The sequence below is a fragment of the Cynocephalus volans genome, chromosome 8 (assembly GCF_027409185.1).
Source record: "Cynocephalus volans isolate mCynVol1 chromosome 8, mCynVol1.pri, whole genome shotgun sequence".
Lineage (NCBI taxonomy): Eukaryota > Metazoa > Chordata > Mammalia > Dermoptera > Cynocephalidae > Cynocephalus > Cynocephalus volans.
Window position 1 is genome coordinate 14,823,486 of NC_084467.1, and position 14,938 is coordinate 14,838,423.

At 52.0% G+C, this 14,938-nt stretch overlaps 1 protein-coding gene and 1 pseudogene across 3 annotated transcripts; one reads left to right on the forward strand and one right to left on the reverse strand.

Moving 5' to 3' along the window:
* Positions 1–40: 40 nt before the first annotated feature.
* Positions 41–5,817, forward strand: MRTO4 (MRT4 homolog, ribosome maturation factor). 3 transcript variants are annotated; one of them, XM_063105389.1, is made up of 8 exons: positions 41–298; positions 2,409–2,467; positions 3,337–3,440; positions 4,131–4,212; positions 4,487–4,554; positions 4,827–4,978; positions 5,274–5,350; positions 5,477–5,817. In XM_063105389.1, the coding sequence occupies exons 1-8, from the start codon at positions 271–273 to the stop codon at positions 5,624–5,626; spliced, it is 720 nt and encodes a 239-aa protein (XP_062961459.1). In that variant the 5' UTR covers positions 41–270; the 3' UTR covers positions 5,627–5,817. The 3 variants fall into 3 exon arrangements, with proteins under 3 accessions (XP_062961459.1, XP_062961461.1, XP_062961460.1); XM_063105391.1 differs by lacking the exon at positions 41–298 and adding an exon at positions 310–413 and having other exon boundaries at positions 3,315–3,440; XM_063105390.1 differs by lacking the exon at positions 41–298 and adding an exon at positions 310–413.
* Positions 5,818–6,503: 686 nt separating this feature from the next.
* On the reverse strand, positions 6,504–14,938 carry LOC134384072 (aflatoxin B1 aldehyde reductase member 2-like; annotated as a pseudogene).

Genomic DNA, 14,938 nt, shown 5'->3' on the forward strand with positions numbered 1-14,938 from the left:
ACCGGGCCGCGGGCTCCGCTTCCGCGGAACCATAGAGTTGGGGACGCACGCGGGGCTCTCGGTGGGGCTCCGGGACTCGGAGGCCGCCCGGACTCGCGTCCTGCAGACGCGGGAGGAAGCGCAGGCGGCGGCCCGGCAAAGAGAAGCGTGTGTTCGCACAGATTGGAACAGGCACGGGCGAGGGCAGCCCCGAGAGCCGTCCCAGAGGCCTCCGCGCTTCCGGGGTCTTAACGGGCCGCACCGCCTTCCGCCGCACGTGGCTTCAGCGCGATGCCCAAATCCAAGCGCGACAAAAAAGGTGGGCCTAGAGGGCTTCGGGACCCGGTGCGGCGCTACGAGGACTGGCTGCCCAGCCTGCGATGGGGGCTTCGGGGCTGGGGGAGCACGGAATGGGACCCCGGGACCTCCGCCAGGTGCTCCGCTGTGTCGCTGCGAGCAGGGCTGGGAGGTTCGGGGCGGCTGAATCGCCGGAGGGGGTTGGAGCCTGGTGGGGTCAGGGGAACGGAGAGTCTTGCCCAGCCTCGGATACTCTCGCAAGGCCGAGTGGGCCGGGAGACAGCTCCTGGGCTCCCTCCCAGGCTGTGCCTTTTGATGCCTCGGCTCCTGCCCGTCTTCCTTTGCTCCCGGTCCTGCCACCCCGGCCTCCTTCCCCTGGCATGCTTATGCTCTGGTCTTCATGTGCTTGGCTCCTTCCCAGTTGATTTTTCATAGGGCACCTCGTAAGAGACCGTTCCTGACTCCCTTTACTATGATGTCTCTCTCACCCCGGTTCCGTAACATTGTCAACAAACATTTACGGGTCTGGTACTTTCTAGACGTTGGAGGATACAGCAGTTACAAGGAAGGCCTACCTCTTACCGAGCTTAACGTTTTTGTCAGGGGAAATATATCCCCCAAAATAAGAACAATCGAGTAAATACAGTTTGTCAGATAGTGATGAGTCCCATGCAGTAAAAGTGGGGAAGAGAGAAGATCAGGTGATATTTAGTAGAGTGTGGCTAGGAAAGGTCTCTCTGATGAGGTGACAGAAGAGCAGAAACCTGAAGAAAGGGAGCGAGCACCTCGTGGAGTTATCTGGGAGTATGGTGTTCCAAGGAGAGGGAACACAAAGTGCAAAGGACTAGAAGTGGGTGCATATCTGACATGTTCTGGGACAAGAGGCCCATGTGGCTGGAGCAGAGCAAGCAAAATCGAGTTGAAGGGAGGGCGTGTGGGCAGAGCTTCCTGGGCCTTTGTAAGGAATCACCTTTTACACCCCAGTGAAATAGGTGGTTATCCTAGAGCTTGAACAGAAGAATGACATGGTTGACTTTACTTTTAAAGGATCACTCTAGTTGCACTGTTGAGAACAGACTGGGGAAGGTGGGGCAGAGGACAAGGACGGAAGCAGCGAGGCCAGCAATAGTCCAAGACAAGGTGATGCTGGCTTGGACCAAAGTTGTTGCAGTGGAGATGATGGGAAATGGCCAGCTGTATCTTGTTGGCTCTTTTGGTGCCCTCATCACTGACTGGTGTGGTTGCCTTTGTGTGTGCCTTGTGAAGAGGGACTGTGAGTGCTAGGCAGGATGAGTAAGAGGGGACCAAGTTCCTTCCTGGGGGCACCTAGGGCTCTGCAGTTGGTGCTCTGTTAAGTATTTGTGGAATGATTTGATTCTGTGGTGTGCACCCTGGTCAGATCTGGCAAATGCCAAACTCTTCTGGGTGGGGGGGCAAATTGAACAGAAAGGGACCTTCCATAGCCAGCATGTTAGGTCTGCCACCGAAAGCACTCCAACAGGAGGAACAAGCTCCTCCCCCACACTGCAGTAGAGATTTTTGGGTTAGCCTAAGGGGCTAAAAAACACCTAATTTGTCTAAGTAACAGGAGAAATACCAGGTTTCTGGGCCCGGGAATGCTAGAAAATAAGCACTCCACAGACTCTGGGAATAGCCTTACATGCCAGAAATGATGGCAGCCAAGGCCTTTCTGCCTTTCCTCGGACTGGCTTGATCCAGCTCAGCTACCAAAGGGAAAAATAAGTCAGTCTTATAGTATTGATCTGACCATCACATCTTGGGCACAAGTGGTGACGGTCAGCTTTATACCCCATGAATATGCATAACCAATAAAATAGTAATAATACAAAAAAATAAATAAAATTTAGAGTTTATTGGCAAAAAAAGTCAGTCTCCAGTGCATCTATATTTGTCTCTCATTGTTTTCTTTTCATTTTTTCCAATTTATGTTTGTTCATTGTAACATTTTGTTTTGGACATCCAACACTGCACCAAAATATGAGCCATTCATTTTAAGACAACTGTCTTTACCATAACTGAGTAATGTACTGATGTTCACAGTTAACTTCTGATAACTTAAAACTTATTAGTGATGTTGCTAATAATCAAATTCTTTTTCTTCTTTGTATTAGTTTCCTTAACCAAAACTGCCAAGAAAGGCTTGGAACTAAAACAGAACTTGATAGAAGAGGTGAGAGCTTATTCTTTTTATTTTTTTAGAGCTTGTATTTGTTAGGTTTATAAAGGTGGCTATAGGATTGTTTGCCAGGGGAGCAAACTGTTTAAAAAACAACGAAGCTGCTGACCCAGCCCTTTTTCCTCTAGTAGCAGCACCAATAAAAGCTCCCATAGTGACGATTTCCAGCTTGGATTGAGTTCGTACTACGTGCCCTGCCCTGCACCAAGTATTTGAAATGTGTTACTGCACTCTCCTCATTACATGCCTGTGAGGTAGATACTACGTCATGTTATCACTGTTTTGTAGTTGGAGTAACTGAAGCTTACAGTGGTTTGTTAGCCTGCCCGATGTCAAAAAGCTAGGGAGTTACCAGGTGTGGGTGACTGTACTGTCTGTACTGCTTCTGACCTGCCAGCCCTGGATGGTAGGCTGGGTGAGAGCAGATCTCCTGCACAAAGTATTCCTCACGGTGGTTTCTGCCAGTAACATAAGCAGAGAAGTGCCGACGAGCTGCTTCCCCTTGTAATAATGAGGCTCCATATGTTTCCGTTTAGCGGGAACCTTTTAGTGTGGGTAGTTGTTTCTATGTTGACAATTAATGGACAGAGCAAAGAGAAGTGGTCAGTTCTGCTGTTGTTTACAGATAGGTCAGAAACCTGGGAAAGACTGTGAGGTATATAGATCCATGGCTCAGCTTCCCCTGTGGTTAGTGATCCTGGTTTCAGTAATAGAGATGAGGAGACACCAGGTTAGAGGCCTCCAGCTCTTACAACTTCCATAGCTGTAAGTGGCCTACAGCAGATTCTTTCCCATCTGGGGCTAGAGTATTCCCCAACCTGTGCTGCCCCTTCAACTCCAGAGCCTCACAAATTGTCCCATAGCTTCGGAAATGTGTGGACACATACAAGTACCTTTTCATCTTCTCTGTGGCCAACATGAGGAACAGCAAGCTGAAGGACATCCGGAACGCCTGGAAGCACAGCCGGTGAGTGGGGAGGGGACCTTCTGAGCTGGGGAGGGACCACGCTGCTCTCAGGCAAAGCACAGGCACAACTCTTTGGGTACCTGGGTCATGCAGGTGGCACCTTAATAAGGACAAAGTGCCACTCTTGGCTGAAGAGCACTTCTTTTTAACTGTTAAGGCTGGTCTTGCACTGAGCTCCTGAGGGGCAGGACTTGGCAGTTGCCCAGGGGATGTTTGAGAAGTGGTTGCCTAACTCTGGAGTCTGGGCCTCTTAGAAACATTACATTTTTTTAGAATTCTGGTAAGTGCGCTGGGACACAAACCATGACCCAGGAACAGGCCGCAAGAGCCGCGTGGCATTACTGTCCTCAGGCTGGAATTCTGATGGTGTGAATGACTCTGGTGGTTGGTCTCTTGCTGCACCAGCTCTGGTTCAGACATGCCTCTTCCATACATGTGGACAGGGGAGGGATTGTTACATAATGCTCACAGTGGGCTGGCAGACAGAATGTTGCCAGTGTTGGGAGTCTGTGGGTGGAAAAATAATGAAAGTGACCCCGGGCTGGGGACAGAGCGTGGCCAGGCTAAATGAAGAAATGCACCACAGCCTGGGCTCACTGTGGGCTCTTGGGGACTGGAGCTGGTTTGCATTTCACTGAGGGGAGGGCAGGGCAGGGCATTTCCTTCACACACCCCTCTTTTTCTTCATAGGATGTTCTTTGGCAAAAACAAAGTGATGATGGTAGCCTTGGGTCGAAGCCCATCTGATGAGTATAAAGACAACCTGCACCAGGTAAGTTGCTGGCCCTCACTGGCAGGTGCTGAGGGAAAGCTGCCTTCTCTCCCGCTGCTCCCCCATGACACACACCCCAGCCATGTGACCTGCCTCGCTTAAAATTCTGGGGTTGTCCCTTAACCTCCAGACCCAGGGAGTAGCACTCTTCCCCCCAACCCCCTCCCCCACAACTGGAAATGTCATTGCCAAATATCCCCTGGTGGGCAAAATTGCTCCCAGTAGGGAACCACTGCTCTAATGTGACCCACCTGACCTCACTTCTGATTTGTAGGTCAGCAAGAAGCTGAGGGGTGAAGTTGGTCTCCTTTTCACCAACCGCACTAAGGAAGAGGTGAATGAGTAAGTGTTCATGAGGAATGGATGGGAAGAGAAAGGTCGGATAGTGTTCTGGGGAGGAAATACTGTAGAGACTTTGTCCAGTGTGGAGGCATCAAGTTGGAACTGATCCCTGGTGGCCTGTAACCAGGGCCACCTCCATCCTCTCCAGTGCGCTGCTCCAGGCCACTGGCCAGCAGCCAAGATGCGTGGGGGAGGGAAGGGCCCGGGCCATGGGGCGCTTATTGGGGGAACCCTCAGGAGCCTCCCCTCCTACCACTCCTCTTTTTCCCAAGGTGGTTCACCAAATATACAGAAATGGACTTCGCCCGAGCTGGTAACAAAGCAACTTTGACAGTGAGCCTGGATCCAGGGCCCCTGGAGCAGTTTCCCCACTCCATGGAGCCACAGCTGAGGCAGCTGGGCCTGCCCACTGCCCTCAAGAGAGGTACCAGGCGGTCCCTGGAGCTGAAAGGTCCCAGTCTAGAACCTAAGAGCACAGGCCCCCAAGCTTTCCCCTTTCTGGCTGAACAAGTTATTTCTACGAGCCTCCGTCTCATCGTCTAAAAATGGGGCAAAAGTAGATAGTAACTCACAGCCAGAAGACAGCACTTAAGAGGATGTTAAGGAAGGCGGCCACTGTCCCTGTGGGTAGTGGAGCTGTGGGGCTGATGGCCAACTGCATCTTCTTCCCAGCTCTGGGCAGCGGGCCAGAAGTCACTTGGGGCTACCTTCCTCTGTAGGTGTGGTGACCCTGTTGTCTGACTACGAGGTGTGCAAGGAGGGCGACGTGCTGACCCCAGAGCAGGCCCGTGTCCTGGTGAGTCCGGCTCCTCGGGGGCTGTGCAGGAGGGACCGTGGCCTTCCTCTTGTCTGCTGAAAACATTCTCTGCACTTCTGATTACGCTCATTCCTCTTGACTCTTTGTTCCCTTTGTCTTTTGCAGAAGCTTTTTGGGTATGAGATGGCTGAGTTCAAGGTGACCATCAAATACATGTGGGATGCACAGTCGGGAAGGTTCCAACAGATGGGAGATGACTTGCCAGAGAGCGCGCCTGAGTCGGCGGAAGAATCAGAGGATGACGACGACGACTGACAGCCTTCCTGCACCTTCTGCATTTCAACTGGACCTCGCAGGACAGCAGCCACTCCACCGCACAGAGCAGCTGTTTATCTTGTCGGTGGAGACAAGGGAGGGCGAAAGGCACTGACTGTTTCTATGAAGAATAAAGCTTTGTCTGCAGGGTGTCTCCCTGTAGACAGCAAAGGGGACTTTTCTTAGAAAAAGGGACTTTGGGTTTGTCTTCTGTTTGGATTCCCAGGATTGCCTGTGTTCTCATTGTCAGCCAGCTGCCAGCACTGACTTCTGCAGGACCACCCTGGCTGTGCGGCTCTGGGGATGGCCAAGAACAATTCCCAGAGCTGGGTTTCTCCTGTTCTTCGGCCCTGGGTGCCCCTTGCTTGGAATAGGGATTTGCTGAGGAAAATTAGGCGCCTTGGCTGCCCTTCCTGCCCCCCAACCCCTACACACCCAAAGCAGGGCTGAGAATCAGATGGATGCCAAGAAGACAGGAGGCTTCAGCCTTAGCTGAAGTAAGACCTTTCCACTGCTAGAGTTGAGAGCCAGTGTTTCAAGTGTTCTGCAGCATCCTGGGAGGTTTTATTGTTCTTGGTGGTTCTCCTGGTAGGTGTTTGCCCCAATTGTTCTGTCTGTATTTAGTTAGGGAAAGCATTTCTGAATGAGACAAAACTTACTTTGCACTGTATGGCCCTCTTTTGTTTTTCGTCGTGCATATGAATGAGGGCCACCTCTAGCCTCACTGTTGAGAGGTCAGGTTGGGTTGGGGGTTGGGGGGCAGAGTGCTGGGGGACTCCTCATGAAAGCAGTCTGCCCCTGAGGCCAAAACTGGCCAGGGTGAGAGAATGAAAGAGGTGGCAAATGGTGCTCTCTGGGCCTTGGGTCAGGTCTGGGCCTATAGAAAGTAACGAACATTTTGCCCGGCTTGGTCAAAGACCTCCACAATGGCCAGCTCCAGGTACCCTTCCTCAGTCACTGCCAAGTTCTCCAGCTGCTCCAGGCTGGACATGCCCAGGATGACTGAGTCCCTGTGGTCAAGCTGCACAGGGAAATGTCCAGACTTAAGCACACTTCTGCACTGTGGCTCCAGTCACACGCACCGCATCCCAGTCTTGCCCCTGCCAAGATTTGGATCTGGTTATTTATGCCTTGTAGTATTCCAGAATGAATTTATATTGCCTCCAGCAGTTGTGGTCGTGTGGCTCTAAAGCCCTACCTCCGTGCTGCCTCATTGGCAGGCAGACCTGAGTTCAGAGCCATTCAGCTGTCTCTGCAGCTGGGGAAACCTGGGTTACTTGACCTTGAAGCCTCAAATTTCCATTACTTTGCAGAGTGCCTGTGGGAATCGCAAATGTGAAGCACTTCGCTCCAGGCCCGGCACCTTACAGGGAGGGGCTCACAGATGGGCAGCCGTTACCATGTCATGCCCAAGCTGGAGAACGGGGTTAGGAAAATGGACAGCAGGGAGAGAGGGAAGCCTCCAGCCACACAGAGTGGGGGGAGGGGGGAGGAGGGCAGCAGCCAGGGATGGAATAGATGATAATGGTTAAAAAAAATGCAGATTTCAGTGTCATACCCAAGCTCCTTCCCTACCATGTGTATCTGGGACCTTAGTCAAGTGAAATAGCACCAGTCCCCTCACACAAAGTTGGGACGATCAAGTGTGATAGGGCCATTGTGAGAAATAGTGTTTGTAATTTGGCACTTAATGACTTCTCAAGAACAACAGGATTAGGGCCGGCCCGTGGCTCACTCAGGAGAGTGCGGTGCTGATAACACCAAGGCCATGGGTTCGGATCCTATATAGGGATGGCCGGTTAGTTCACAGGCTGAGCATGGTGCTGACAACACCAAGTCAAGAGTTAAGATCCCCTTACCAGTCATCTTTAAAAAAAAAAAAAAAAAAAACAGGATTACGTCCAAAAGAACTGGGCCATGGAGAAATTACAGATGAAGAAAAAGAGTAATCTCAGAAATAACCAAATAATCGTGTAGCCATCTCACTCTTCCACTCTCCCACCCCCAATTTAAAAGCAGAGGCTGAGCATCCAGGGACGGCTGCATTAACTGCAGCTGTGAGTGGTAGTACATCCAGTGAAGGGCGGCCGAAGTCATGCTGGGGGCGCTGCAGGACCTTCACCAGGGCAATGGCCTTGCAGTGGTGCTCCTTCCAGAAGCTGAGCAGGTGGGGGCAGTGGCACGGAGGTCACTCCCTCAGAGTCACTCCAGGGTAGCAGCCCACACCCCAGCCCCTGCAGCCCTGAGGGACCAGAGTCTTCTCGAGTGGAGGTTTTACAATTTTGAGCATCAGAGTGCATGCAGATTTCTGGGCCCCTCATTGGGGTGTTGTATTTTTGATGGGTGGGGGAAGGGGATGTGGCGGGCAAGAATCCTTGCATTTAACATGCTCACCAGGTGTTAACACAAACCCCCAAATGTGGACCCTTAATCACCTACAGCACCACACCTGTGTGCCCTGGGTCACAGAAAGGATCCATGGTAAGTCCTGGGCTCCAGTCCTGGCTTGGTGGCCTTCACCACTTCCCCTCCCTGCTCTTGCTTATCTACTCAGGAAAGGAAACACTCCTGGCCAGCCCCAGACAGTGAATATAAGTGAGATAAGGGACCTGCTCATGCCTCGTAAACTGAAAATCATTGATTCTCCAGGGCTGAAGCCTGGGCCCTGAAAGTGTGAAAAGCAACCTGAGAACCACTGCTTAAGGCAATGGCTTCTAAACCTGGCCAGGATTATCAGAAACACTTGGAGGTGAGGAGAGGTGCCAGATACAGATTTAAATCATAGCAGTGCACACAAGGTGAATCCAAACGTGACACACTGCCGCTTACGTCCTTGGCCATGTTAATGACACTAGTATTGGAGCTTTTTGCACCAAGCTTGTCTCGCTTTTGCCCTCCTCCCCAGGGGAGGAAGAGAAAAGCAAATCATATTGTACATAGAAATTAACCTTGCAGACTGGGCTTCTGTAAATCTAGAAAGATTAGGAGCTTTCCAGCAGTCCACAGATGACGTCTAAGTTTGATAAGAAATACCAATAAAGTATATATTTTAGAGATACCACAGTAAGTGGTACAGGAAAGGAAAGTTTAAGTTATTAAAAGTTGCCTTTGAGGAATGGGATTTGGAAAGATGTTGCCTTTAATGATGCACATGTATGACTTTTAATAGCTTTTTCAAAATTTGAAAAGTAAAAACAGGAAGGCAAGAAGGCTATCCCCAACAGCTGCTTAATTATGACTTGAGACATTGATGATAATTTTACTGCTAAGAGTTCACAAAACTTAAACTCAGTTTGCCCAAAGTGACAGGGCCAGCTAGTAGTGGGTGGCACCAAGTCCCAGGTTTCACAAGTCCCAATCCAAGGTCCCTCCTCCACTGTGGGTTGGGGGGTAAAGTCAAGGAAGAGACACTGGTGCAGACCTGGTGGAAGGCCAGAAGTCCACACCCCAGGTCCCAGAGTCTCCCCAGAGAATCACGAGGGCTCCAAGGACAGGACAAGGCTCAGTAACCCATGGCAATCCAGGAACCTAGTCTGAGCAAGAGGGGAAGGTGCTGACTCCCAGGATGGAAACCACAGGGATTTCCTAACTCAAGCTAAGGAGACCCACGTCACTAGCCACCATGACTCAGGCCACCCCAAGTCATCAATTCCTGTAGACTGGCTATTTAGTCTCAAAGAAGCAGCCCACAGGTTGTTTCCCATCCTTGTGCCTGCCGGTCAGGAAGCCCCCTGCAGGTAGGCTGAAGTCAGACCCACTGGCCCAGGATGTTCCAGAGCAGGCCATGTCCCTCAAGTCTCTGGACTGGGGAACAGGGAGGGACCCAAGAGGACACAGCCCAGCCTTTTATCAAACCCCTCCCTGTTAACCAGTGCTGGGTTAGGCATCTACCAGGTCAACCAGGTCAAGAATAGGCAGAGATGGGGTCAGGATGCCCTCCCATTCCAGGAGGAGCCTGTCCCCACAGCAGCCTTCACCAGCCAAAGGGTTGTAGGCATGGAACCTCAATCTAAAGTGCCTTAGGCAGGGGAAGAGCTCCGTTACCACCTGCTGGGTGGTGGCGTTGTACATGCCCTGCAGGGAGGGTGCATGATGAAGAGGGTGGCCATGTCAAGGGACTGGACCCCAAATTTACCCTTGTAGACCTCTCAGTCCAGACCTTAACAATCCTAGGACCTTGTTAAGGACATATATATACTTGGTGGTGGTGATGGTGGTGGAGGAGGTTTATGCCCAAGGAAAATTCATTCATTCAGCCAGCACTTATGAGCACCAACTATGGCTGCATGTCGGATTTAGATCCATGAGCCAAAAGGACAAGGTCCTGCCTTCAAAGATTGTATAGTAAAGTAGGGTGTAAGCAGGTATAATCAAGTAAAGAGCCAATCATAATACACTAGTAAGTCCTGTGACCAGTGCACAGCACCAAGTCATTGTACATATTTGCTGACTGAATGAGGAGGAGGTAAACGAGCACTTGAGATCTCAGGTTCCCTTATTGGTGGGAGCTAAAAATAAATAAATAAATGCACACACACACACACACACACACACACACACACACACACACACACAAAACGGGGGTGGGGGGGGAAGAAGACATAACAACTACAATTCCTTGAAGTTGATACGACAAGCAAACAGAAAGGACATTGTTGGGTGGGAGGGGGAGAGGGAGGAGGGAGGGAGGTTTCGGTAATGGGCCACAATAATCAACCACATTGTATATCGACAAAATAAAATTCACACACACAAAAAAAGAGATCTCAGGTTCCCCTGGGGCTGTCAGAAAAGGCTTCTAGAGGAAGAGCCGTCTGAGTGAGAACTGAGCTCTTCCCCCAGGGAGAAGGGAGCAGGGGTGTCCCAGACTGAAGTGCAGAATGGGACAGGGAAGGAAGCGAGCAGGTACCTGGTGCCAAGCTGAGGATCTTGGCATCAATCTGAGGGCACCTGGGAACCACTGACAGGCTTTGAGCAGGAGAGTGGCTGCTACGAAGAGGACATAGATGACAGTGAGAGGAGCAAAGAGAACCCCGGATCAGCAGGAGCCCTGGTGACCAAGGCCCCTGCAACCCTGGCCCTCATCTGGCAGGATCCAGCCTTTGCTCTTGCCAAGGGCACAGATCTCGGCCACCTCCCAGGTGGCATATTTGGAGAGCCTAAGCTCCACAAACTTGCCCTGCAGGCTATGGTCACAACCCACTGCTGCCCAGGAGACCAGGAAGGTGACACGGTCTGCCCCCAGCTCCACTCTGGGATGGCCCTGGTGCCTCCACTCTCCTGGGTAGCATCAGGATAAGGAGAGGAGCAGCAGACCACCTCCTGTAGCTCAGGCGACCGCCCTCACCTCCTGGTGCAGCTGGTGGCAGGCATGTAGCATCTCTTCCACTGGGGTGCCGTGGTCTGGCAGGTACAGGTAAAAGAGGTCCACTATGGGGCACTGCAGCCTCTTCAGTGACATTTCCAACTGAAACCGCAGACTGTCAGGCTTTAGTGACTTCCCATCCAATGGATTGGCCTTGGTGGCAATTTTTGCTTTCAGGGAAGATAAATGGAAGTTCAGGCCAGTTTCCCAAACACTGAAGGAGGGAAGGGTCTTATGTCAGGGTTAAGAAACAGACTTGGGAGGGCCGGCCCGTGGCTCACTCGGGAGAGTGCAGTGCTGATAACACCAAGGCCACGGGTTCAGATCCCATATAGGGATGGCCGGTTAGCTCACTGGGTGAGCGTGGTGCTGACAACACCAAGCCCAGAGTTGAGATCCCTTACCGGTCATCTTTAAAAAAAAAAACAGAAACAGACTTGGGTTCAAATCCCAGCTCTGCCGTTACTAGCTCTGTGACTTTGAGCAAGTCATTTAACGTGAGATCCTTAATCCTCTCAAGAGTAAAATGGGATTGAAAAGGTACTGATGCTCCTTGACTTACGGTGGGGTTATGTCCTGATAAACCCATCTGTATTAGTCCGTTTGTGTTGCTTATAACAAAATACATGGAACTGGTTTATTTTATAAAGAAAAACGACATTTATTGCTTACTGTTTATCAGGCTGGGGAGACCAAAGTCCATCTGGTGGTGGCGACAGTGACCCAGGGGTCTCACATTGCAAGACGGTGGAAGAGAGCAAGAGAGACAGACTCTCCTCTTCTTTTAAAACCCTCAAAACCACGCCCCTGACCACCATTTTTAATCCATTCACTACCACATGGTCCTACAATCCAATCACCTCTTCAAGGCTCCACCTTTCAATGACCATAATAGGATTTCCCATCCGCTTAACAGTCACAGAGGGGGCCAAATTTCTAATACGTAAAACTTGAGGAATACAATTCAAGTTTCCGTGAGTTTTGGGGGGACATAATTCAACCCACTACACCATCTTAAGTCAAAAATATTGTAAGTCCCAAATGCATTTAATACACCCAACCTAAGAAATATCATAGCTCAGCCTAGCTTACCTTAAACATACTCAAGTACTTACATTTGTCTACAGTTGAGCAAAATCATCTGGCAACACTGTGCACTGTAGAATAGTAGCTGTTTGCCCTCATGATTGCATGGCTGGCTGGCAGCAGTGACTGACTGGCTGCTGCCAACCAGCATCAGGAGAGATTATCCTATTGCTTTCACAGAAACTCAAACTTGAAAAATCCTAAATCAAACCATCCTAAGTCAGAGACTGTCTATACTATCCTGCAGGGAGGTCCTCAGGATTGATCAGGATTTGGCAGAATGTGCCCGTGATAAGCTGCTGATGTCATCACTATGGTGATGTTTTACAGGGCAGCTAGATGTGCCTGGCCTGGCCTAGGGACTGGTAGAGGGAGATAGTTCCTGCCCTCAAGGACTCACAGTCTAAAGGCCCACTCTAGAGTAAGTGAGGCAGGGAAATGCACAAGGTGCTGCAGGAGCCCAGAGCGTAGAAATGTGATGCTTGCCTAGGAGCTCAGGAGGCTTTCCTACAATCTAAATCTCCAAGAGGAAGACAGAAGCTACCAGTTGAGGACAGGTGGGAAGCTCATCCCACTGGGCTTTTGGCAAGAACAAGGTGTGTGGGGAGCTGTGCCTGCAAGTCCATGTGTCCAAAGCACCAGGTCCAGCAGGGGACATGGAGCAAGAGACCAAAGGGCCTCGAGTACACCCTGTGGAATCTGGAAAACACTTTAAGACGAGGAGCTAAGAGGTCAGCCTTGTACTTTTGAAAGATGACTTTGAATGCAGTATGGAGAAAGAGCAGGTCTGGAAATGGGGAGATCAGTAAGGAGACATGGATAGGAATTCAGAAAGGAGGTCAAGAGACCTCAGCTTGGGCCCTGGGAAGGAAAGACAGGGGCCACTTAGAGACTTCATCCCCCTGAGATCAGGCCCGTGGCCAGCCATTCCACTGAGTGGGAAGTGAGCTCAACACTTTTTTCTCTGCCCCTGTTAGGAACCCTAGTTGGCTGGACTGATGGGTGGGAGGAGAGACCTCTTTGCTGTTTCCACACTTGGAAAGTCACTTGGTCAGGCCAGAGAGCGACCATTGGAGCCCTTGAGACCTGGGAGAGCGGGGTGGAGCAACGGGCTCACTTGGAAGTTTTCCATTCCACCATCTCCCCTCCCCTTCTTTTTTCTTTTTTCTTTTTTTTCGTGACCGGCACTCAGCCAGTGAGTGGACCGGTCATTCCTATGTAGGATCCGAACCCGCGGCGGGAGCGTTGCTGCGCTCCCAGCGCAGCACTCTACCGAGTGCGCCACGGGCTCGGCCCGGCCCTCCCCTCCCCTTCTTGATGTGAACTTAACTTCAGATCTGAGATTGGAGGACTTTGGCCCAGCTAGCCATGGCCATGGAAGAGGAGTGGTGAAGGAAAAAAAAAAAAAAAATCAGAAAGGAGATCAGAGTTCTCACTGAGAGGCAGCCCCATGATCTAGAAAGAGTGTGGCATGGATGGAGATGGACGCACATTCTCCTTTTGTTCCGCATCCGCCATGCTGTGAATCAGAGAAGACACCAGGCAAGACTCCACCAGACGGGAGAGAAGAAAGCCTCCAGGTGGAAGGGGGTGAAGCATGTTCATATGAAGAACAAAGTGACAGCTACCATTCCTGAGCCATCACCACGTGCCTGCCAGGCGCTGGCCTAAGCACCTCACACAGCAACACAGTAACAAGGGACGCTCCCCTCGCCTCCCCACGCACGCATCCTGTCCTTGGGCTGCCTACTCCAACACCCCGGGCAATGCCAAATGTCACAGCCTTGACACGATCATGCCCACTGCCCGGACTGCCCTTTCCCCGCTTTTCCCTCCTGGCAAACTCCTATCTCTTCTTCAAGGTCTAATGTTCCCCTTTCTGAGGTTTCTTCAGTGGCTCCCGCCCAGGAAGGGCTCCCTCTGGCCCCCCAGCCATCTCTAGGATCTGAGCTTCCTGGAGTGGGTTCATGTCAATTTCTCTACGATAGCCTCAGGAGAGCCTGGCACAGAGAGGGCAGTTAGACACTGTACCACCTACACTCTCCCATCCTGCTTAGGAGCTACTGTGGCTCTCAGGTGCTGCCATCCTGGTGAAGCAGGAGGCACTGCCAACCCAGCAGGGCACCCAGAGCACTGAGCAAAGTTTAGGGCCCAGAGCAAGTCTTGCATGAGTGAAGGAGGAAGCAGACCATATGCTGGTCCAAAGTCTGACTTAGGACTGTGCCAGGGAATGCCAGGGCAATAAGGGCATGACTCCTGTCAGGGGCCCCCGAGTAGAGCAGGGAGGTAAGGGGCTGCACAGTTCCAGATTCCTATGTTTTCAGTGCCCCACAGAGGGACTTAGCCAAGTCGTTCCAGGCCAGACTGGCACGTCGCTGGGGTGAGGGTCCTGGGTTACCTTCCGGGAAGGGAAAAGGCGAGGAAAGGAATCAGGGCGAAGCGGCGTCCAGACGTCTGGGGTAGACGTGGGGCTCACACAGCTGCGGGTGGGCAGCGGGAGGTCTGCGCGCCAGGAGGGGAGGTCAGGGGCACCAGGCGTTACCTCTGCGGTCGCCGCCGCCCAGCCCGAGCCCCAGTCCAGCTCGGTGTGGCTGCGCTCCAGGAAGACGCGCACGGCCGCGGCGCCCAGCACCGTGGCGGGCCGGGCCTGCGACAGCGCCCGGGACATGACAGCGGCGACCACAGGGCGAGACTCCGACAGCCTCACCGGGCGGGATCGGGCCCGTCTACCGGGGCGTGCGAGCGACGGGAGCGGCGGAGCCGTGCAGGGCGCCCCCTATGCTCACGACTCCCGCGGAGCTCCGGGCCCGTCTGCTCTTTCCTTCCCGCGGGCTGCCCGCGTCTTGGCCACAGGTCCCCAT